The 24,826-nt window shown below is 50.1% G+C and overlaps 1 protein-coding gene and 1 pseudogene across 3 annotated transcripts in view; one reads left to right on the top strand and one right to left on the bottom strand.

Moving 5' to 3' along the window:
- The window catches only part of KDM5A (lysine demethylase 5A), a 937,903-nt gene that overhangs the window by 332,808 nt on the left and 580,269 nt on the right, over nucleotides 1-24,826 (top strand). For all 3 annotated transcript variants that reach the window (XR_015307532.1, XM_086952835.1, XM_086952834.1), the window contains one exon: nucleotides 18,812-18,962. Coding sequence is in view for 2 of the 3 variants with exons in the window: in XM_086952835.1 (XP_086808961.1) it covers nucleotides 18,812-18,962 (151 nt within the window). In the remaining variant the exon portion in view is untranslated. The remainder of the gene's footprint in view (nucleotides 1-18,811; nucleotides 18,963-24,826) is intronic.
- Nucleotides 19,693-20,553, bottom strand: LOC147733939 (uncharacterized; annotated as a pseudogene).

Here is a 24,826-nt window from a genome sequence, read left to right as displayed (position 1 = left end):
TTACCATAGAAATACGAATCTAGCACCGAATAGACCCAAAAGAGATATTCCCCTTGTCGACTACACAGAAACGGCATGGGAACAGTACACTGATTTCAATAAAGGATTCTTTTTCTTCCTAGGACCTGTCCAAAACAGTAAATTAATACGCAGATTAACGAGAACACTTGAAGCAGTAGTGAACGAAACTGCCTCCGCTCTAGGTAACTTAACAGAGGAGCAGTCTGCTATACGGACTGTTGTCCTTCAAAATCGTCTCGTGATTGACGTCATCTTGGCAGATAGAGGTGGAGCTTGTAAGGTCATCGGGTCAAGTTGCTGTGTTTTCATTCCACAAAATGCACCATCTGTCTATCAAGCTATCACCCGTTTACATAAAATTGCAAATCAGATACATCAGAATCCAGGCACCTGGACTTGGTCCGGTTGGTTCTGGACTACGTTGACAGCTTGGGGATGGAAGATCTTATCGTTCCTAGGCATTGGCCTTGTTATAGTATTCAGTTGTTGCCTATGCCTGCAGTGTGGGCCAGCGATATGTGGACTGTGTGCCACATCCTGCATTGAGCATTCCAGTTGCCTCTCAAACAGTCAAAGAAAGAAAGACGAACATATAATGTTACAAGAACAAACCGATCGATTTATGAGGATCGACATATCATGAAGGGTCCGTAGGGAACAAGGAGGGAATGAGGTAATATAAATTCTATGGTCATGTTGTGTTCCCTAGCGAGTACCCCACCGACTCCATGTACGAGTTAAAAGTGCATGTAACTTCCCTCCTGTACCAGCTATGAAGACGCAAATACATTTGCGTCCAACGTTAACTTGTCCTCTTTCAGACCCACCATGAATGGGTTTGATGGTCCGTTCCTAAGTATGCTATGCCAACGTCTTTTTGAAGTGTACTCCTACGTTTTTCAGCCTGGCTGAAAGTAGGCCCTGAATCTCTGCCACCGAGCCTCTTTTCTGGCTTCTGACTGCGAGGGCCTCTGCCCAAGCAGCCCCCGTACCCGTGAACTCTGACTTACTTCTAGCGCGGCCCTCCGTGCTCAGCTCAGCCTGCTGCCTGCCAAGATTGACTATAACCTTCGAGTTATCTGTTTTCCTCCCCGAAGATACATTCCAGCCTGCTAGCTTCAGTAAACATCCTTCCTCAGCTACAGGGCTAAAGGGCCGACCTGTCTTTATGCAAGTAATTCATAGCCTCTGTTGCCATGCTTCCATGGAAGGCCCCATGCCCCCACGCTTCTCATACAGACACTCAGGCGCTTATACACGCACTCACACCAAGTATAGAATAGCTTCTGCTCTAGAGACCTTTCTGCCCAGATAGCTCAGTTCCTAAACATCAGATATCAGATATGATAGAAGCACAAGTTGATCTGACATGCCAGACTTCTGTCTCTTTCCGTCAGTGTAAATGTCAAGTCCCCTGCACCCCGTCAATCACACGTCATGCAGCTGCGCGCGCATCCAAGCTTCCGATTTCTGCTGACATTGCAACATTCTGTTAGCACCACCCCTTGGTGCCACCCACTTGCGTCACCTATCAGTGACGTTTTCTAGCACACACCCTAGTTCACGCCTAGTTTACGCCTCTTGATGATGTACTAGCACCACGTGTATACTGTTATCTTGTCTTCTCTCAGCTGTTACGCCTCTTACATTGAACATTATGATGTAAATCAAGTATATAAGCTATGTATTGTCAATAAACGACGGCGCGCTCATCTATCCCTTCTGACATCCTGTGTGGTGGTCAGAACATGATATCCTGATTCCTTTATGAGGAATAAAACCCTTAGAAACTCTTACACCACGGACTCTGTTTTCCTTCTTTCCGATTGAGTTATTATTGATTAAGTACTTACCTGCATAGAAATTAAGAGAGTAAATTAATTATTTACATCACTCCTAGTGTCCAGATACACAGTCGTTTTAGTCCGAACTTGTCAGGATTGTCCGTACTCATCTTTTTCTTGAACTGTACTGTCCATAGACGTTGTTACGCATCTCGCGTGTGAGTTCACACTCTGCACACGTGTTCCGTGGGCCTCCTATTACTTACCTAAAGTTAGGTTAGTGTAGTCCCAGCGATCCTACAGCCTCTGGACAGCTCCATTTCTTCTATCGACTTCCTTATACCACTTGTTTAGTATGTGGTTTGTTGCGCTCCTAGGGCAACATTGTAACTCGTGCAACTTAACGTATTTTTCTTAAGAGTCTTGTCATGTGCTTCACCCTCTGACCTCATAAAGAGTTCAGATGTGTATGTTAGTTAATAAATATCTTGTTTATTTTCATAACTACCTGTGTGGTGTCCTTTCATTTGGTATTCAAGGGGTTATATGTGGTAAAACAGCTGGCTTCACATGCCAAAAGAGTTTAGTGTTGTAATTAAAGGAAGTAATTGACCAGCAATGTAATGTAAGAGAAAGCCTCTTGTACCAAAGAGCAGTCTCTCACCCACACCAGCTGAGTAGCAGGGAAAGCACCAAAGCTAAGTATAACATTTAGCCTAAGACTGCTTTGTCCATGCTACCATTAGGATAGCTGGTCTATAAGGTGGACTTACAACCAATCACCAGAAGGGTTGTTTGGACTGATACAAGGTGATCAATAGAACTAGTGAGCATCATATTGTAGGGAGGTACCTCCTGACTATGGTTGCCCCCAACTTTTTGCCCTGTGTTTTAGCTGGTTTTTGACATAGTCGACCTGGGACCCTGCCAATCAGGACCCCAGGCCTACTGCTCTCTCTGTAAAATGGATTCCATGTACCTTAGGTACATTTCCAATTGGTACTGGGCCACCTTATCAGACCCTGTAACTCAGGGCATAGGTGTACCCAGGGCCTACCAGGGGCTGAAGCATGTATTATGCCACCCCTGGCTGGCCTCCTAAATTTGACACAACTGGCTGCATGACAGCTGGGGCAAAGTCGTGTAATCACCCTTTGCTTTAGATATAGTATACCTATATCTAACCCTAAAAATGGACACACAGATTCCTATCAGTCACTCCTATGGCAGGCCTTGACAATCCTGAAGACAGAGTGCATGGAATCGTGTGAGATGGTGCTCTGGCATGAGCTGAGCCTGTCTGCAGCTTGCGGAACCAAGTCCTAATGGCTGTTCTATGATAACGCATACCATATACTCTTAAGTGCATTATAATCCTCGCGGTTAAATGCTATCTTTGGTATTGCTTTATCAAAACATGTTGAGTAAGGTGTCATACGAATTGGAATACTAACCCCTCGCCAATTCTGGCAACGGGGTTAGCATTCCACCCTTCTAGAGGGACACAACATGTATGTAACTGTGAACCCCGGTTAAAGTTAAACGAAGCCTCAGCTCCACAAAATGGATGCTGCCACCACAGACACGAGTCTGGCCCCCTGCAGCTGGGAGTCCTTCCAGTGAGGGGAGCCTGGACAAAGGGTTTCCTGTCCGGGGCGGTGCTAGCACCATCCCAGACAGGGTTTTGTGTATCCTGGGTAGGCAGGGCTTTACAGGAAGGTGACTGCTGAGTGGCACCCCGGTGCTCACTACGCATAGGCCGGTCAGAACCAGTTCCAGGGGCACACCAGCCCCTGGCCTGGGGAAAGTCTGGCATGGGAGAGGGGTGTAACCACCCCCCTCCTGGTCCCACCCATAGGCAGGACCTAGTCACCGGGTCAGCCCCTTTTCTTAGTATAAAGATTGGAGCGGGCCCCCTGTTCAAATTAGATCATCTTTGGAATCAAGACACGACTTTCTGCGAAAGGACTTCAAGATTTCTTCTTCAAGATTCTCCCTTGTGGCTAAGGAGTAGTCACCCTGCGTCCGCAGGCACCATCAAGAACACTGCGGTCTGCTGCAAGTCCTTCCTCAGGAATCCGACGACACAGCTCGACGAGACCCGGCTTCCCTGGCACCTCTGACCTCTACTCGCCTCTACAGCCAAGCTGAGAACCGTGAGTGCGACGAGACCTCGAGGGACCGTCGATCGCCAAGACTGCACGACTTCTTCACAACAAGCCCGCCGAGTGTCCCTCTGGTGAGTGCTTTGGGGTCCGAGAAGCCCCGACCCTGAGCAGCTCCAGCACCGAAGATCAGCCCTCCAGCATCTCCACGATCTGCGTGGGGCACTTCTGCTTTTTGCTGCTCACCGCGTTGTTTGGCTACTAGCCCGCTGGCTTGTGGCCTTCTGAACGACGCCCAACGACATCACTGCTGCTGGTCTGGTTGCTCCAGACTGGCCCTTGCTCCCTTCCAAGAGAGGAGCACCCCGGACCCTCCTGGTCCACTCCAGACGCCATTTTGAGTCCCCCGGCTGGGCTTGAATTTGCCAAGGCTTTGTTGCCCAATCCTGGGTCCAGCGACGCCGACAGCTTCATCCATCGTGGGACAGCTCGCTCCTCCATCCTGGTCGCCGACAACGCCTCCTGGTCCGTGAGATCTGCAGAGCACAGCGTCACCCACTCACCTAGTCGAGGTGACTACCATCCGGTGCCCTCCTGGTGCCACCTGACTACTGGCTAGTAGTCACGAACTTGGTCCCCTCTGCTTTCAGGTGTCATCTAACCCCTCGCCAGAATTGGCGAGGGGTTAGTATTCCAATTCGTATGACACCTTACTCGACATGTTTTGATAAAGCAATACCAAAGATAGCATTTAACCGCGAGGATTATAATGCACTTAGGAGTATATGGTATGCGTTATCATGGAACAGCTATTAGGACATGGTTCCGCAAGCTGCAGACAGGCTCAGCTCATGCCAGAGCACCATCTCACACGATTCCAAACACTCTGCCTTCAGGATTGTCAAGGCCTGCCATAGGAGTGACTGATAGGAATCTGTGTGTCCATTTTAGGGTTAGATATAGGTATACTATATCTACAGCAAAGGGTGATTACACGACTTTGCCCCAGCTGTCATGCAGCCAGTTGTGTCAAATTTAGGAGGCCAGCCAGGGGTGGCATAATACATGCTTCAGCCCCTGGTAGCCCTGGGTACACCTATGCCCTGAGTTACAGGGTCTGATAAGGTGGCCCAGTACCAATTGGAAATGTACCTAAGGTACATGGAATCCATTTTACAGAGAGAGCAGTCGGCCCGGGGTCCTGATTGGCAGGGTCCCAGGTCGACTATGTCAAAAACCAGCTAAAACACAGGGCAAAAAGTTGGGGGCAACCATAGTCAGGAGGTACCTTCCTACACAACCCCCCCCCCCCCCCCCCCCCCCCCCCCCCCAAACGAAAGGAGATAAGGCTATCCTTGTACAGGTAAGTCTCTATTACCTAAGTGGCCATATAGGGAAGGACCAGCTCTGGCTTGGTTTCCCCCTGTGTCATGGTCCACTAGGCAACCCCTCACCCTAAGGGTATCTGAGGGTCTCCACCATAGGGAATCTCTGTCTTTGGTGTGTCTTGGGAAAGTAAAAGGCTGATGCTGGGATGGAGTACTGAAGTGAGGCTCTTCTACCTTTGGGCTCAACTTCCTCCAATCACCATCCATCATGTGTGCCTTTCTTTCCTTAGCTGAGATGCACTGAGCTCTCAGGGTCAGCCTCTGGCTACCTAAAGCTGGAGGCTGAGTCCCTCTGTTTGGCTTACTGGAGGGACAGGTCAGGTTTGGGGTTTTTAGGCCCCATGTTTGGCTGTGCCCAACAGTGTCCAGCTGTGGGAGGTCCCTAACTACTTTTAAGGGGGATCCCTCAGGAGTCTGATTTATTTTCACTTGGCTAGGTTTACCAGCTTCAGTGATCCTAATCTGCTGATTAAGGGGTTCTTTTGGACAGGGGGCCCTTTGGGGTCCACCACTGGCCTCCCTGACCTCTTCAGCCCTGGGCTGACTGAGGCAGGGTAGAGAGGGGCAGGTTACCTGCTCCAGACTGGGTCCCACCTTGGAAGGGTCCACTGACATCAGGGGCTCTGCCAGGCTAGGCCTGACTACCTCTGGGGCAGTTCCTTCACAAGGGGTCAGATCAGTTCCCTGAGGAGGCTGATCCTTTCCTAGAGTCTGGTGGGAGGGAGATTTCTCTTCCTCCTCAATGCTCTCTGTCAGAGTGGAATGATCCATTGTTTCAGGCTTCACAACACTATCTGTTTGAGTAGAGGCTGAGACCATTACAGCCTTGCCAACCTTTTCAGGAGGGCACTCAGTTTGTGTTTGGGCTGTGACTGTCACAGCCCTCCTATCCTGTTCAGGAAAGTCTGTCTGAGCCTGGGCAGTGGCTACCACCGCTCTTCCAACCTTTTCAGGGAGGAATGGTGCTTGGACTGGGGCTGTAGCTATTACTGCCCCACTAACCTTTCTGGGTAGGCCTATCATTCTGGAGTGAGTTTCTTGCTCCACCTCAGCCCATGCTGAGATTTCCAGGTCATTCCCCAGTAAGCAATCTACAGGTAAGGTGTCTGTCACTGCCACTCTCATGGGCCCTGTGACATTACCCCAACTGAGCTCGACTACTGCCATGGGATGCCTTCTCTTCACTCCATGAACGTCTGTCACCTGATAAAGGAAACCAGGGGTCAGTTGAGCAGAGGGGACCAGATGGTCAATCACCATGGTGATACTGGCCCATGTGTCTCTGTATGCCTCAACTTTCTGACCATTGATAAAGGGCTCTTGTCTATACTTTCCCAAAATGTGGGAACCAGTAGTGAAGTTGGCAAACCCCAAGCCAGTCTCACAGACAAGAGTGTTGTTAGGGGACCTGGCTAGGCCATAGTCCTCCTGGTTTCCCAAAGTAATGCCCACCACATTCTTGGGGGCACTCCCACCACCTGGGGGATTACCACTAGTGGTAACAGGAGGTCTGGGAGTGTTACTTGGGGGTATGTTTTCCTTATTGCTATTTTTAGGGCACTTGGCATCACTTTTGTAATGGCCCACCTGTTTACAGGCATGGCAATAAGGTTTCTTCTGTTCTGAAGGTGTGTTCTGGGACCCACCACCCTTGTTGGAGTTTTGGGGCCCTTGGGAAGTCTTCTCTGTGGACTTATCCCCACCCTTCTCTTGAGGGTTGGTTGATTCCTTCTTATGGTCACCACCCTGGTTCTTAGGCCTGACCCTGGTTCTGACCCATTTGTCTGCCCTCTTACCCAATTCCTGTGGAGAGGTCAGATCAGAGTCTACCAGGTGCTGGTGTAATAACTGGTTCTGACAATTACTTAAGATTTGCTCCCTCATAATTAGATTGTACAATCCTTTGAAATCAGTAACCTTACTACCCAGTAGCCAGCCTTCAAAAGCCTTAGTGGCACAATCAACAAAGTTAGTCAAATCCTGAGACGTTGTTTTCTGGGTGTCTCTGAACAGCATCCTGTACTGCTCAGTGGTTAAACCAAACCCATCAACCAGTGTATTCTTCAGGACTTGGTAATTGTTAGCATCCTCAACTCTAGTAGTGAGGAGCTTATCTCTACCTTTACCTTCAAAGGAGAGCCACAAGATAGCTGCCCACTGACTTTGGGGAACACCCTGCACAGTGCAGGCCCTCTCCAAAGCAGTAATCCATTTGTGGATGTCATCCCCTTGTTTAAAGGGGGGCACTATCTTATTCAGGTGCTTTGTATCAAAACTCCTTTCCCTATTGCTAGGTATATTGCTGCCACCAGTGGGGACTACCCCACTTAACTGTTGCTCTCTAGCAAAGGCAAGCCTCTCTTTGGCCAGGGCAAGTTCTTCCCTTTCAATCCTCAGATTGGCTGCCCTTTCTTTAGCTTCTTTCACTCTCCTCTGAGGGGAGGTCATCCTCCTCAGAGCAGAGTCCTGAGAGCCATTGGTTTGAAGGGATCTGCTAGAGCCTCTTGATAGAGACCTAACTCGTCCATTCCCAATGTTAAGCTGACCTGAGAGGGGTCCCAGGGTTCCCCTAGTGCCACTCTCATGCCTGCTTAAGTTGGACCTGGTTAGTCTGCTGACTTCTACCTGTCCCTTGTCTGCCTCATCCCCTGACAACTCATCCTCATCCTCATCCTCAGCATCATCTGCCTCCTGGAGGGGATGGTCATGGTTATCAAAGGGACCCTGTAAGGAGGGCATACTCCCATCTGGATTAGAAGGGTCCGGGTTACCAGCCCTACTGGCATCATAAGTCTCTAAGAGACCAATCAGAAAGGGAATTGTGGGGTTAGACCCCTGTTTTAGTTTCCTGGAGGTACACACTTGTCTCATCTCCTGGAAGCTAAGAGCAGCATATCTGGAAGTAGTGACCTGTGGAGGGTCCACTGACACAAGGGGAGACTCAGAGTTTCCTCCTTTGTCTGACATGCTGATTCTAGTGTGGTGTAAGTGATGCACCTACCTACACTATGTGTTTGCCTACTGATCCCTTGCTAAGAGTTGCATCCAAGGTGTGCTAAGCCTTGAGGAGCTGCAACAGCTGGTTCAGTAGAACTCAGAGTATTCTAAGCTAAGTTATATGTACCTACAAGTACTTATGTGGTCTTTCAACAAGATATTCTTAGGATACGTGTGGTAAAACAACAGCAAGCTCAAATCCCAACCGCTGCTCACCAATGTGAGAAGGTGGCCTGATATGCAGTGCTCACTATTCTAGTGAACACTATGTATCAGTCCAGCAACCCTTATTGATGATTGGTTGTAAGTCAACCTTATAGACCAGCTATCCTAGTAGCGTGGATACGAGCAGTCTAAGGCTAAAGACTCGAGAGGGCGTGTTAAGCCAGCTGTTATACCACACATATACCCCTTGAATACCCAGTGAAAGGACACCACACAAGTGTTATGAAAATAAACAGTATATTTATTAAGAATCACAACAGCCCTGTACTCTTTATGAGGACAGGGTACTAAGCACAACACAAAACTCTTACGAAAATACTTAAGTTAGCACAGTATATACAAATGCCCGAGGGGCAGGGAAAACCATATACTCTGAAAGTGGAATGCGAAATTACTAGCAGGTAAGTACAGTACTAATAGGCTTTGGAATCGCTAGGTCTTGACTATAGAACCTTCAGATTACTTACAGGAGGCCTAGGGGACTCGGGTGCAGAGTGTGCACTCTCACGCGTGATGCGGGACAAAGTCTATGGTAGCTAGTAATGACAAAGTTAGTGTTCTCGGGCGAACCCGACCTGGTAGGAGGAAAACGAAAGTGGATCCTGACCCTTGGATAGTGAGGCTATGCTGGGGCACCGAAATGCCGAAGTTACCTAGCCCAGGGGCTGCAGCTGCATAGGTCTCAAAAGACGTCGGGAATCTTCGTAGACGACCAGGAGCCTGGAAGAAAGATGCTGGCAGGCGACCAGTGAAGAGAGTTCGAAGTGATCCAAGCCTGGATCTTGAAGACAGATGACACCTGAAAGCAGAGGGGACCAAGTTCGAGACTACTAGCCAGTAGTCAGTGGGCACCAGGAGGGCACCGGATGGTAGCCACCTCGACTAGGTGAGTGGGTGACGCTGTGCTTGCAGATCTCACGGACCAGGAGGCGTTGTCGGCGACCAGGATGGAGGAGCGAGCTGTCCCACGATGGATGAAGCTGTCGGCGTCGCTGGACCCAGGATTGGGCAACAAAGCCTTGGCAAATTCAAGCCCACGCGGTGGACTCAAAATGGCGTCTGGAGTGGACCAGGAGGGTCCGGGGTGCCTCTCTTGAAGAAGGAAGCAAGGGCCAGTCTGGAGCAACCAGACCAGCAGCAGTGATGTCGTCGGGCGTCGTGAAGAAGGCCACAAGCCAGCCGGCTAGTAGCCACACAGCGCGGTGAGCAGGCAAAAGCAGAAGGGCCCCACGCAGATCGTGGAGATGCTGGAGGGCTGATCTTCGGTGCTGGAGCTGCTCAGGGTCGGGGCTTCTCGGACCCCAAAGCACTCACCAGTGGAGCACACGGTGGGCTTGTTGCAAAGAAGTCGTGCAGTCTTGGCGATCGTCGGTCCCTCGAGGTCTCGTCGCACTCACGGTTCTCAGCTTGGCTGTAGAGGTGAGTAGAGGTCAGAGGTGCCAGGGAAGCCGGGTCTCGACGAGCTGGGCAGTCGGATTCCGGAGGAAGGACTTGCAGCAGACCGCAGTGTTCTTAGGATGGTGCCCGCTTGATGCAGGGTGACTACTCCTTAGGAAATCTTGATGTCTTTCGCAGAAAGTCGTGTCTTGATTCCAAAGATGATCTAATTTGAACAGGGGGCCCGCTCCTATCTTTATACTAAAAAAGGGGGCTGACCCGGTGACTAGGTCCTGCCTATGGGTGGGACTAGGAGGGGGGTGGTTACACCCCTCTCCCATGCCGGACTTTCCCCAGGCCAGGGGCTGGTGTGCTGACCGGCCTATGCGTAGTGAGCACCGGGGTGCCACTCAGCAGTCACCTTCCTGTAAAGCCCTGCCTACCCAGGATACACAAAACCCTGTCTGGGACGGTGCTAGCACCGCCCTCGACAGGAAACCCTTTGTCCAGGCTCCCCTCGCTGGAAGGACTCCCAGCTGCAGGGGGTCAGACTCGTGTCTGTGGTGGCAGCATCCATTTTGTGGAGCTGAGGCTTCGTTTAACTTTAACCGGGGTTCACAGTTACATACATGTCGTGTCCCTCTAGAAGGGTGGAATGCTAACCCCGTCGCCAGAATTGGCGAGGGGTTAGTATTCCAATTCGTATGACACCTTACTCGACATGTTTTGATAAAGCAATACCAAAGATAGCATTTAACCGCGAGGATTATAATGCACTTAAGAGTATATGGTATGCGTTATCATGGAACAGCTATTAGGACATGGTTCCGCAAGCTGCAGACAGGCTCAGCTCATGCCAGAGCACCATCTCACACGATTCCAAGCACTCTGCCTTCAGGATTGTCAAGGCCTGCCATAGGAGTGACTGATGGGAATCTGTGTGTCCATTTTAGGGTTAGATATAGGTATACTATATCTACAGCAAAGGGTGATTACACAGCTTTGCCCCAGCTGTCATGCAGCCAGTTGTGTCAAATTTAGGAGGCCAGCCAGGGGTGGCATAATACATGCTTCAGCCCCTGGTAGCCCTGGGTACACCTATGCCCTGAGTTACAGGGTCTGATAAGGTGGCCCAGTACCAATTGGAACTGTACCTAAGGTACATGGAATCCATTTTACAGAGAGAGCAGTAGGCCTGGGGTCCTGATTGGCAGGGTCCCAGGTCGACTATGTCAAAAACCAGCTAAAACACAGGGCAAAAAGTTGGGGGAAACCATAGTCAGGAGGTACCTTCCTACACTTGTCACTGCCCCCGACCACACAACACCGGTCGGGGGGAGACTTCAGCAGTTCCTGTCGGTCTGGAAAACCATCGCCACAGACAGGTGGGTCACACAGCTCATACAGTACGGCTATTGTCTGGAGTTAACATCCACTCCACCCAACTTGCCCCCAAGACACCGTCCTATGTCCAACGAGCACTTGCACTTATTGCAGCAGGAAGTCATCGTCGTGCTGCAAAAAGGGGCAATCGAGCTCGTGCCTTTGGCAGAAAGAGGCACAGGAGTTTACTCACTGTACTTCCTGATACCGAAGAAGGACGGGTCCCTCAGACCCATACTGGACCTCAGACCCCTCAATCAGTACATTCTATCGGAACACTTTCATATGTTGACCCTGCAGCAAGTACTCCCGTTGCTCAGTCAAGGGGATTTCCTCGCGACTTTAGACCTAAAGGATGCGTATTTTGATATTCCGCTGCACCCGTCACACAGAAAATACCTCCGGTTCACCATCCAAAACCAACATTACCAGTTCAAGGTTTTGCCTTTCGGAGTCACCACGGCACCCAGGAGGTTTACAAAGTGCCTGGCGACAGTGGCAGCGCACCTAAGGAGACAGAACATTCATGTCTACCCTTATCTGGACGACTGGCTTATCCAGGCAAAGTCAGCCCAGCAGTGCGCCGCTCACGTGTCCAACACCATTCACCTTCTTCACGATTTAGAATTCTCACTGAATTACCCAAAGTCCCACCTCCAACCTGCCCACATACGGCAGTATCTGGGTGCGACAATAAACACTCTGGCAGCCACAGCACAGCCGAATTCAGTGAGGGTCAACAAAATTCAATCGCTGATACAACGATTCAAACCCCAACACTCGCTTCCAGCGTGAGTGTTCATGCAGTTGATAGGCATGATGGCCTCCTGCATCTCCATAGTCCCGCACGCGAGGCTACATATGCGTCCGCTTCAGGAGTGCTTAGCACGTCAGTGGACTCAGGCTTACGGACAGTTGAAAGACCTAGTGTTGGTGAGCGGTCGGGCATACAACTCTGCATTGGTGGAATCCACAAAACCTTTGCAAGGGACGACCGTTCCACGAGCCTGTGCCACAGATCATCCTGACAACGGACGCTTCTCTCCAGGGATGGGGAGCTCATGTACTCCATTACACTGTGCAGGGGCTATGGACACAACAGCAACGGAAGATGCACATCAATGTTCTGGAACTGATGGCAATTTTCATGGCACTAAAGGCCTTCAAAGTACATCTGTGCAACAAGGTCGTGTTGATCCGGACTGACAACATGACGGCCATGTACTACATTCAGAAGCACTCTCTCCACAGCTGTCTCATCTGGCTCAAAGCATGTGGAAGTGGGCCATTCAGAGAAACATCTTCCTCATGGCAGAACACCTCCCAGGCAAGGACAATCAGATGTCGGAGTACAGCCACCAAATGCATACATCCATCAGTACTCCACCCGTACTTCCGAAGGTGGGGTCATCCAGAGATAGACCTGTTCGCCAAAAGGGAGAACGCAAAATGCCAAAGCTTCGCCGCCAGGTTTCCACACCCACAGTCGCTAGGCAATGCGATATGGCTGAACTGGTCAGGCAAATTTGCGTACGCTTTTCCCCCAGCACCTCTGATACCGCTGGTGGCACGCAAGCTCAAGCAGCACTCGATGACTCTCATCCTGGTTGCTCCAACGTGGGCTCGCCAACCATGGTACACCATGTTTCTAGAACTCTCCGTGGTACCGCATCAGAGGCTGCGCCTCACACCTAGCCTTCTGACGCAGAGCCATGGCGACATTCAGCATCCAGATCCGCAACAGCTCAACCTGGCGATCTGGCTCCTGAGGTCTCAGAGTCTGGCTACCTCAACCTACCTCCTGACTATATGGACATCATCCGGGAGGCAAGGAAGCCCACCACAAGAGCATGCTATGCGGCAAAGTGGAAGCAGTTTGTCATTTATTGTGCAGAAAACAACATTAACCCGCTAGATGCATCTATTCAGAACATCATTTGTTACCTTTTACATCTGTACAAATGTAATCTGGCCTATGCTTCCATTAGCATACATTAATCCGCAATGGCTGCTTATCTCCAAAACAGGCAGCACCTCTCACTCTTCAGGGTGCCGGCCATTAAAGCCTTTCTGGAAGGACTCAAACGAGTCATTCCTCCGTGGAACCTCAATGTGGTCCTCACCCGGCTGATGGGTCCCCCCTTTGAACCACTGCATTCCTGCGAGCTTCAATTCTTAACATGGAAAGTGGCTTTCCTTATAGCGATTACATCGCTGCGACGAGTTAGTGAGCTCCAGGCACTAACTATCAAAGAGCCATTTATTCAAATTCATTCTAACAGGGTGGTGCTTCGCACTAACCCTAAATTCTTTCCTAAGGTAGTGTCTCAATTCCATATCAGACTATTGAACTACCTGTGTTCTTCCAAAATCCTGAGTTATTGGCGGAGAGAATGCTCCACACCCTTGACGTCAAAAGGGCCCTGATGTATTACATTGATAGGACCAAGGATTTTTGAAAAACTAAACAACTCTTTGTTGCCTTTGCTCCACAACACAAAGGTAACCCCATTTCCAAAGCTGGTATAGCCAGGTGGATCGTTAAATGTATTCAGATCTGCTATCTGAAAGCCAAGCGTACTCTCACCATTCCATCGCGGGCCCACTCCACCAGAAAGTTGGGGGCCTCCATGGCTTTCCTTGGAAATATTCCTTTGGAAGACATATGTAGAGCAGCCACATGGTCTACCACACACACATCTACAAAACATTATTGTGTTGATGTGTACTCTAAACAGCAGGCAGCGGTAGGGCAGGCTGTTCTAAAAACACTTTTCCAAACTGCTGCAGCTGGCACGGGCAGCTGTCATTAATGGAGGGACTGCTATGTATTCTATGCACAGATATGAATTCAGCAGCCCACATGCCTCGAACCGAATATGCTACTTACCAGTATGCATCTGTTCTTAGCATGTAAGGCTGCTGACATTCATATCGCCCGCCCTCCTCCCCGGCGCCTGTAGCGACTGCAGAATTCACATATACTCCTAGCATGGTCATCATTCACTTAGTTTCACTCCATCTTGGCCACAATGGCTAAAAACAATCTGAGGATGGAGTCGATGCCTATGCGCACTGTAGTCCAGGGGAGGAGCCACCTATCTCGTGATACTTTGAAGACTCTTCCAGGACAACAATGTGCGATCATCCGTACCCAACACTAGGCGGCGATCTATGCACAGATATGAATGTCAGCAGCCCTACATAGAAGAGAGGCTCCACCGTCTGGACCCAAAACATGCGCTCTCTTACTATCTGGATCGCACACGCCAGTTCCGGGTGGATGACCAACTCTTTATTGGTTACGTGGGCGCTAAGAAGGGAAAGGCGGTGCACAAGCGGACCATTTCGCGGTGGATCATCTTGTGTATCCAGGCGTGCTACTCCTTTGCAAAGAAGGAACCCCCTGTGGGACTACGGGCTCATTCTACCTGGGCCACGGCGACTACCACTGCCCTGGGCCGAGGAGTGCCCTTGCAGGATATTTGCCAGGCAGCTACGTGGGCCTCGCTGCACACGTTTGCAAGACATTATTGCCTGGACAGCCAAGTCCGGAGGAATGGCTTCTTTGGCCGTTCTGTCCTCCAGGACTTTCTGGTGTGATTATTGGTTTGCAGACCCACCACCAGGGTTGGTATTGCTGGGGTATCTATTCTAAGGTAAGGAATCTATCACGAACGTGTCTCTTTCAGATGCACAAGTTACTACTTGTGTAACAATATATCTGTAAGAGACATTAGTTAGTGATAGATTCCTTACCGACCCACCCATCCTCCCCGTTCTGCGAACCGATATCAAGGGTTAAGGTCATCCCCTTTCAGGGCCCTAGTTTCATGGCACCAGTGTTGGTTCTATCATGGCTCTGCGTATCTGGCGCGGAAAAGCTGTGTATCAGAACTGACGTCAGCATGCATGGGTGGCGTCTAAGTACTCCGACGATGTCATTCCGGCGCTAACGACGCCGACGACGGACGCGCAGACGTGGACGACGCCTGCCGACGCGCAGGGGTATTGCTACGCAAAATTTTCCGGATCCAGTCTGACGCCTGGGAATATTGTAAGGTAAGGAATCTATCACTAACTAATGTCTCTTACAGATATATCGTTACACAAGTAGTAACTTGTGCGTCTAATCCACTGGGCAAGAATGTAGATATTGCCTTATTGCATCCCTGAATTCCTGGCAGTTTAAGCATTTGTGTAGTGTCCGCAATCATGGCATTCTAAATGTTAAATGTTAAATGTTGTATACTTGTAAAGCGCACAGCTGCCCCAGCAAAGGGGCGTCCCGGCGCTGTATACCGCTGGGGAACCCATCCTGGCTTTCCCTGTGAGATGGTCCCTCCTCGGCATCTCCAAGGTGAAGACATGCATCCCCGGCACTGATGGGGCCGTTAGTAGAGATTAAGCAAGCTATTGCCCAGAGTTGCTGGGTGGGACCCATGGTTGGAGTAGGCACCGAGGCGAGAATTATCGAATCCGCTGACCATGGCCCAAGAGCCTGCCGCTTCGGGAATCGAATCGTGGTCCCGGGCCGACCTCTGCTTCCGGGTCTGCCGCCTCTAACCAGTGAGCCACACCACTACACAGATGAACTGAGCAGCTCAGAACATAGTGGGTGTTTCATTTACGGGGGTTTTAATTACCACAATGCGTATATTTAAATAATTATCACAAAGCGTATTTAAATAATTATCACAAAGCGTATATTTAAAAAAAAGCCACTAGGTGGAGCTGCAAGCATAGAAAGACAAACAAAGTTAATTTTAAAACACCCGTGCACGCAGGGTCTGATGAAAAAGGAAAGAAACCAAGTTGTGAACAAGAACATCGCTGAAAGAAGCTTTATGGGGCGGGGGAGCGGATCCCTTTGAAGCACGGCCTCGCGTCCGTGAAAGAAGTGTGAAACAGCAGGGATGTTAATTAGGGGGAGAAGTGAGGCCGAGCGCGCTGGGGAAGCAACAGATGGCTTTGATGTGGACGCGCTTTCCGCTCCACTAGTTCACAGGAACTGTTCAAAATCCGCGATTATTTCAGGCCTTGGATTGCCTACTATAATTCTCGACAACATGCGTTGCTAACAGCAATGCTTTTAAGTCGAGACCTAAATAGATCTTTTAGAATTATGCACTTTAACCTCTGTATGTCTCTGAGGATCCACTGGACTCTGTGCACACTATGCCTTACTTTGGTATAATATATACAGAGCCAGCTTCCTATAATGTCCATGCTATACCAGCAGAGGCTGTTGCAGTCCAGCACACAAGGTGTGAGGCAGTGGGCATGCTCTGGCCAGAAACGCTCTTCCTTGCTGTTTTTGTGCTCAGCACTCCTGGCCATTGGTGGCTTCAGTGGATCTCACAACAAATCTGGCTTTTGTCCATACCGCCACTTTGTGGCCTAAGGAGTGAAGCGATATGTGGTGCTTGTCTGCACTTTGGGAGGCCGGGGTCACAAAAGAACTTGTAGCGTTGGCCTTTGTAAGTGTGGGTTTTCGGGATCCAGGCAGCACCATTGTGGCCCTGTCATCTGTACTTGATTTCCTGTCTTTCTGTATTAATGGGTCCTTCTTGGAGCTTTTGGATTTTGGAGCAACACTGTTTAATATTACAGCGCCCTGTCTCTCCCCTGGAGGCTCCTTGAAGGGCGTGGAGACTGTTAGTGTAATAACAGATGATGCTCAAAGTTAAGAGATAGAAAAGTGCTTGTTTCCTCAAACATTTTTGCAGATCCTGCTTGGCTAGGTCTGTTACAGCTTGCTGGTATGACTTTAGAGGCTAGAGAATTATGATACTCCACAGTTACATATCAAACCCTTTCTATGGAGGTGTCAGATCTCACTGCAGCCTCCCAAGAGTTTTCCGCTCCAAGAATTATTTCCACCCCCAAAAGGAGAACTGTTCTAGGTTTTTTTTCTCCTCGTCGGAGAGCAGAAATATTAAGAAAGCAGGAGTGTTAATGTTATAGGTTTGTATCCTGTCGGACAGAATGTAATGGTTCATAACTTGAAATTTTCATCTATATTAAAAAGAAATTTGGGGGATGATGGGTGTAGAGAAACAGGCCATTAGTTGTGTCGCCTGCACAATTAATTGATCCACATTTGGCCTCCACTGGGAACCAAACACCCCATTGTAGCGCTTGGTGTTCTCAGGGTAACAGAGCAGAAGAGTCCAAGGCCTACTCAAGGAAAGTGGTGTGGCCTAGTAATCATCATTTGCTGGCACGCAGTAGTACCACTCAATAATTAAATGTCTAGTCCGTGCTTTTTCTTTTTCCATAGAGTACGCTGCACTCCCACCTGCAGAGCGCATGCTCCAGCCTAGGGATTGTTTAAACATGCTAGTGAAGCCAGGGGTTATCATCTTTCCTGCGACCCTTCCAACTTAGGGTCAGTACTTTTTCTAAAATACCTTTTGCCCCCGAGGGAAGCTGCAATGCCTCTGCATCTCCCCAACACTTTTTTATTATATTCGTGGTGTTGGTCAACCAGAGCAGGAGAAAATGTTTTTTGTCCAACACAGGTCCCACAGGGAATTAGTTGAGGGCCCTCCTGTTGCTCTGGGGAGAGTTTTCCTCTGCCCTGTCCTCTCCTGCTGACATGGCAGACCTCGTCATGGCGTCCTCCCACTCCCACCCAGCATGGTTGAGCGGGGTGGGCCTTCCACTAATTAGAGGGGGTGGGGTGCTCCCTCTTGCACCGGTCTGGTTCCGGGCCAGAGTGGAGTCCCGGTCCACAGTGCATGGGGGCCTGAGGGTTGGGATCACCAGGCTCCTATGTTTCTGGGGAGGGTGAGGGGGCGGCTCCACGCTTGCCTCATCCCTGGGGCCATAATAGCAGATTCTCCTTGCAGCGACCCCCGGGCACTGGCCCACTCAGAGGGATTTTTAGATCTGGGCAGTGGAGCGTCACGCGTTCCTTGATCATGCTCCTAAGTATAATGGTCCGGGCAGCCAATAGCCTCTGCGGATACTGCTACAATACCCCACCTGACTCGCTGGGCACAGGGTACCCCGCGCAAGTCTTCCAAATGCAGCAAGTGCATGGACTCCAAACAGCACCGGCTCCAAAACATCAGGCATGCCCACAAATCATCTGCAGTTCTTCATTCTGCCTTCTCTACAAAACAGATACCTTGAATCGTGATCCTTCCAGGTGTATATTCCACTCCGACACAAAAAATGTCGACAACTATGGTAGCAGTTCCAAGATTATGATAGTCGCTTAAGAAAATGCATCCCTTTTCATATACCTGTTAATTAGCCCTGCGTACCACTGAAATTATTTGAGTTTTGAAACTATGATTATTATATTGTTAGCCTGTGCCTTTTAACATGTGCTTGCATTTCTTCCAGCTGCCTTCTATTGCTCTAGTGTCTTGTGTGTTGCCAGTACTCCTTTAGGCGAATAGAAGCTAGGATAGGCATTGGTGGGCCAATGGATGTGGGTATCTGAACCTTAGAACTGTTGCACTGCTCATAAATATTCATGACCACTGTGTCCGTTAATGCTAGTCATTTAATTTTGCAGATGTAATTGAGCTCAAAGTAATGTTGGAGGATGCAGAAGACAGAAAGTACCCAGAGAATGATCTTTACCGCAGGCTCCGGGAGGCTGTGAAAGAGGCAGAGGCATGCGCCTCGGTGGCTCAGCTTCTGTTGAGTAAAAAGCAAAAACACAGGTAGAAGCAGATTTTCTTACTTTTGAACAGTTGCCTTTTAGCACATTGTTTCCTTACAAGAACTGTTTCTGATGCCACCAATGGAAAAATAGACTCTAGATAGCAGAAGGAAAGGCTAGAGGCTAAACGATGAATGGTCTTGGTGCTACCGTTGTTGTCTATGGTCAATCATTTCTTAGGGTGCAGTACCGCTATCAAGTTCATACATGCCAACAGACCGTATACAGGCAGGAGTCTTACGATTTTGAAAGGCAGTAAAGGCTTTATTTTATGTCTCCGGCCTGAAATTGCTTCTACTTCCATGGATGTCAATGGAGAAAATACATTGCCCCAATTTATTTTCTCCAAAATCTCCCATTTTTAGGTCTCGGCTAGCGTAGGCTGCGCACATGCGCAGTCTCGCTGGTGAGATTTTATATTTCTTAGTAGCGAGGGTAAACCCTGCCCCTCTACTCCATTGGCTGGCTACCTAAACGGCGGCAAGCCATTGGAGAAGAGGTTTTAGTGACGTACATTTTTTTTCCAGCTAAGCCCCGTCTTTTTCGGATTGAGGGGTGTGTTGTTTCGTTTCTTTCTCTCCTTTTTCCATTGGCTGGAATGTAAACAACAAGTCAAAAACACGCCTGTTGTTTTACATTCCAGCCAAGGGAGAAAGAAAAACACACGCCCCAGTCTGCAAAGAACGGGGCTTAGTGACAAATGGCGTGTGCTTGTTGATGTGTTTTACCGCTTACACTATAGTCTCTCTGCACAGTTACACTGGGCCACCAAGCGCTCCTCTCACCCAGAGCTCTGCAGGTCCTTGGGCCAGTGTGCCCACTGCTTCTCTGCCCTTGTGCCTCAGCTTGTGCGGGAGCAGAGAGGCCGTCTTGGGTCCTGCGCACAGCCGTGCTCCCGGGCAGCTGCTTCTGGGCTCGATGGGCTGCGTGCCGGGTCTACTCAAGGCCGGTACGGGGCTGCGTGTGTGGCGCTAGCTCCTGGAGGGCCAGAAGGTGGGCGCGGGTTCCCTGGTGGCAGCGATTTGTGAAGGGAAGCAGCGGGGCCCGGGTGTTCTACGGGCGCTGCGCGTGCCCGGGCGGGCAGTAAAGGGCGCAGAGCGCAGGCCTCAGCCGCTCGTTCTCCCGCAGCAGCTCCAGCGCCCGGGCCTCAAGCTGCAGCTCCTGCAGCCTCCGTCGTTGCCTGGAGCGCCGCGCTGCCTCGCTGTTGCGCTGCCGGCGGCTCCGGTAGGCAGTCTCCTTTTGCTCCTCCGGAATAAATTCCTGCGGGTGCCGAGGTGCGCCTTGCCGCCTCCACGCAGGTCCCATGCCCAGCAGCGGCCGGCCCAGGTAGTCTAGCGGGTTGCCGTCCTCCCAGAGTGGTGGAGCTGGGCAGCAGCGGGCTGCGGCTGAGTTTAGTTCCCGATTCTCCACTATAAATACCGCCGACCTTTTCTGTGGCCCGGGTTGAATGAGCCAGCGTGTCTCCTGAGCTCTACATCGACCTCATCTCGCAAGGTGCTCACCCTCTTGTCAATAACCAGCTGCTCTTTTAACTCGTCGAATTTCGGAATAACACAGACATTAATGCAAAGTAGCCCTTCTGCCCGGAGCATGGCCCTATATAGGTTGCATCGGCACCTGGTGAACCCTTGTCCCACTGACACCCACCCATCCCCTGACACTTCTTCCTAAGGGTCTTGCATGGAAGTGAAATAAATTATGTTACAGAGAACCAGGGTTTTCCTGGCTGGAGCATGGTTAGTTTAAAACAGATTGTTGTACGGAAACCTGCGAGGTTGCAACTGAAACCCAAGTGTCAGCACAGACACATGCCCAAGCTGCACTCCTGTTCCCAGGCCCCAGCAGCTGGCTCAGTGTGGTCTGCTCTATTATATTAGTTAAGGTAAAATAATTTACTAGGTCACAACTCCTGCTGCAGAAATGTTTAATGCTGAACTTTAGTGTGCAAACTTAGCGAAAAGAAACTGGGAATTCCTGCATTTGTAATTCTGTTTAGTGCACTTAAAAAACTAAAATGGCACCGCTACGGATTAATGTGCATGCTCGTTTTGGGGATTAAGTTGCGAATACCAGCTTGGTGCGCATCAAAAAAAGGCAAGCTGTGTGTGTGTCTTACCAACCTTTCATCAGCCATTACCCATAACTCATTCAACCTGGGGTTTTCGCTATGGGTTTTGACCGAAAACATGAGCATCGCCAGTAAAATCTCAAACTTCAAAACAGGGATTTGTGTAATCGAAGAAAAATAATTGGAGTTGCTAATTTCCTGTACTCTTGGGCTTCTTTTGTTGGGGTCTGTGTGTGGCTCTGTGTGTGTGTGTGTGGCTCTGTGTGTGTGTGGCTCTGTGTGTGTGTGGCTCTGTGTGTGTGTGTGGCTCTGTGTGTGTGTGTGGCTCTGTGTGTGTGTGGCTCTTTTGTGTGTGGCTCTGTTGTGTGTGTGTGGCTGTTGTGTGTGTGTGTGTGCCTCTGTTGTGTGTGTGTGTGTGCCTATGTTGTGTGTGTGTGTGTGCCTCTGTTGTGTGTGTGTGTGTGTGCCTCTGTTGTGTGTGTGTGTGTGTGCCTCTGTTGTGTGTGTGTGTGTGCCTCTGTTGTGTGTGGCTCTGTTGTGTGTGTCTGTGGCTCTTGTGTCTGTGGCTCTTGTGTGTGTGGCTCTGTTGTGTGTGTGGCTCTGTGTTGTGTGTGTGTGTGTGGCTCTGTTGTGTGTGTGTGTGTGTGGCTCTGTTGTGTGTGTGTGTGGCTCTGTTGTGTGTGGGTGTGCCTCTGTTGTGTGTGTGTGTGGCTCTGTTGTGTGTGTGTGTGGCTCTGTTGTGTGTGTGTGGCTCTGTTGTGTGTGTGTGTGTGTGTGTGGCTGCATAACAATTACACTTACTCTCTCATCTTCTTTCTCTCAATCTCACTTTCTCTTTCTCTGTTATTCTTTGCTCTTTTCCTACTCTACTCTATACAAGTATACTCTCTATTAATCAACTAGTCACTCTCTACTATTAATCACTGCTAATACTCTCTACTACTCTCAAATGCGTACCTATTGCCATTGTAAATGACAATACCATATATTTATCGTTTAAAAAAAAAACTCTAACTTTAACAAAGACGAGACCATTGCATTGTAAATGCTTGTTTTGCAGCGTGAATCTTTCTGAATTCACTATGCTGTGCATATTCCGCTATCTGGTGGTTGGGTCCGGAAACGTAGTCTTTTTTTCTCTTTTTTTTTTTTTTTTGTAGCCCAGGTGGGTGTCGACGTCCCACCATTTGGTGTACCTTCGGTAACGTCGGCATGCTTCTGGCGGAAGCTCCCACCCTTGGGCGCCATCTTCAGATTCTTTTTTCCGCCGTTGGGTCTGGATCGTCACGTGAAGCTCCAGAAGTTTTGGAGGAGAAAAGGAGAAAATACAGCAACTTTTCTACAGAAAAGACCTAAGAAGATTAGGAGAAGAAGGGGAAGAACCTCGAGATCTTCAACGCCCTTCGGAGAATGCACACACAGGGGGCCCCCTGAGCGCAGGGATGTACAAGACACCCTTTAAATTCTGCAAAAACTGCCACCACAAGTTCGCGCAGAAGGACCAGCACCCGGTCTGTAACCTCTGCCTGCCGATCGATCACGAGAGCAAAGACTGCAACGCCTGCTCCGTCTTCAAACCGAAGACACTCCGGGTTCAAGAGCAGCAGAGGATAGCTCACTACACGATGCAGGGCAAAGGCCAGGCCCCGACACTTTACGAACTGGGCCTCTCCACCGACGACGAAGACAACATCGCCGAAAGTCCAGATGACTTCCCGGTTGCAGAGACCGATAAGAAAACGTCTGACAAGGTAGGAGAGTCTACGACCCGGAAAACCTCGACAGGGCCTCGAAATCCTGAGACAGACTCTCTAAAATCAGAGTCCAGAGCCTCGAAGGGAGCACCGGCGCCGAAAACTTCGATGACCGAAGCTGCATCCCCCGATAACGGGCCCAGCGGATCCTTCGAGAAGGACTCCCGGGCGCCGAAGACCGGTGAAAAGCCAAGGTCGTCGAAGCAAGGCCCCGAAAAAGGGACTTCGAAGGAGCCGAAAAAAGCTTCGACGTTGCTGACGCCGTCGAAGAGAGTAGCCGAAACGCTCGATGGCGAGCAGGCTGCACAGTTGGAGAGAAAGAAAAGAAGGCTCGAGGCCGAGATGGAAAACATCCTTCAAAGGAAGAAGGACTTCGAGGAAAAGATGAAAAGTTTCAGGATCCCCTCAAAGCCAGCAACGGCCGTCGCTGTAGTGCAGGAGCACAAGGAGTTCGACGTCGAAGAGCCGCCGAAAACTCCGGAGCCCTCGGAACACGAATAGGAAGAGGACCTCTATTATACAGAGGGTTAATATGGGGAGCCGCAGTCAAGCTACGGCTCAGGATCCTCGTCGGCCCAAGACCTGGAATGGCAGGACATCGAGGCCGAAAACCCGGAGGAGCCTGTGGAGACATATCCCTCGAGACCTTCGCCGCCAGATGACATTGGTCCATACAATGAGTTCGTCAGGAAGGCAGCAGCAGCTAATGGGGTTAAGCTGGAAGAGGAGAAGCCAAAAGCAGACTTCCTGCTGGAAACATTGCTCCCTGCAAAGACAAGAATCCAGTTCTTGCCCATGCTGAAAAGCATCACGGATCAGGGGAAGGAAGCGTTAAAGGACCCAGATACATGCAGGTCAGTAACGGCGAGGACAGAGAAGAAATACAAATTCTCCTCCCAGGACCCTGCTTACATCAAGGGGTCCGTCACAGCAGATTCAATAATCGCTGCAACGGCCAGAAGAAGGGCCAACGTCCCAACAACATCTGGGCCACCACTTGACAAGGAAAGCAGGAGGATGGACCTGACGGGCAGAAAAATTGAGAGGAACGCCGCAATGCACTGGCGGATGGCTAACTCCAACGCCCTCCTGAACAGGCACCAATACCAACATTGGGATGAGATCGGCCAATTGCTCAAGCACCTCCCAGAGCAATACCTTCAGAGGGCAACGCACCTCGTGGAAGAAGGGAAAAGCATTGCTAACTCATGCCTGAAGACAGCCTTGGATGGGGCTGAAACATCCAGCAGACGGATGGCTATAGGCATCACAGAGAGAAGACGAGCCTGGCTCAGGATCTCAGGCTTCAAAGCCAAGGTTCAGAACAACATCATGAACACACCTTTCAATGGAGAAACACTGTTCGGAGCCCCAGTTGATGAGAAACTCACCCAACTGAAGAAAGACAACGAGAAGTCAAGGTCCATGCAATTCAGGGGATGAGAAGAGGCACTCCTACGCGGATGCAGAACGGAAGGGGTGCAAACCAGCAAGGACAATCACACCAGGCGTTCCACCAGGGTCAACAGAGTGACAACCAAGGTCACCAGGGCCAGCAGAAGCAAAACTGGAACTATCAGAACAGGGGCCAGTCCTTTCGAGGAAAAGGAAACGGACGGGGCCATAGGAGAGGCGGTGAACAACCCCACTGACTTCACACGGAAAAAGGAGCTCACCTACTCATACCCTCCGGGGGAGGAGCACGGGAAAACAAAGAGGAGAGAGCTACACGGACAAGACACAAAGGAACATGTAACACCCGTAGGAGGCAGGCTGAGATTTTTTCTCCAGGAGTGGAGAAAAATAACCACAGACAAGTGGATACTCAACATCATACAGTTCGGATACTGCATAGAGTTGGAAAAGAGACCACCAAGCAGAAAGCCAAAGAAAAGAGAGCACTCGGGAAGAGAGCTGCAATTGCTCCAAGAGGAAGCTCAAGAACTCCTCCTCAAAGAGGCCATCGAGCCGGTCCCATTCAAAGAACGGAACAGAGGAGTATACTCAAACTACTTCCTGGTGCCAAAAGTGGACGAAAGCCTA

The sequence above is a fragment of the Lissotriton vulgaris genome, chromosome 1_2 (genome assembly GCF_964263255.1).
Source record: "Lissotriton vulgaris chromosome 1_2, aLisVul1.2, whole genome shotgun sequence".
NCBI lineage: Eukaryota > Metazoa > Chordata > Amphibia > Caudata > Salamandridae > Lissotriton > Lissotriton vulgaris.
Note: the sequence above shows the minus strand (reverse complement) of the source record. Positions and strands in the feature narration are given on the sequence as shown.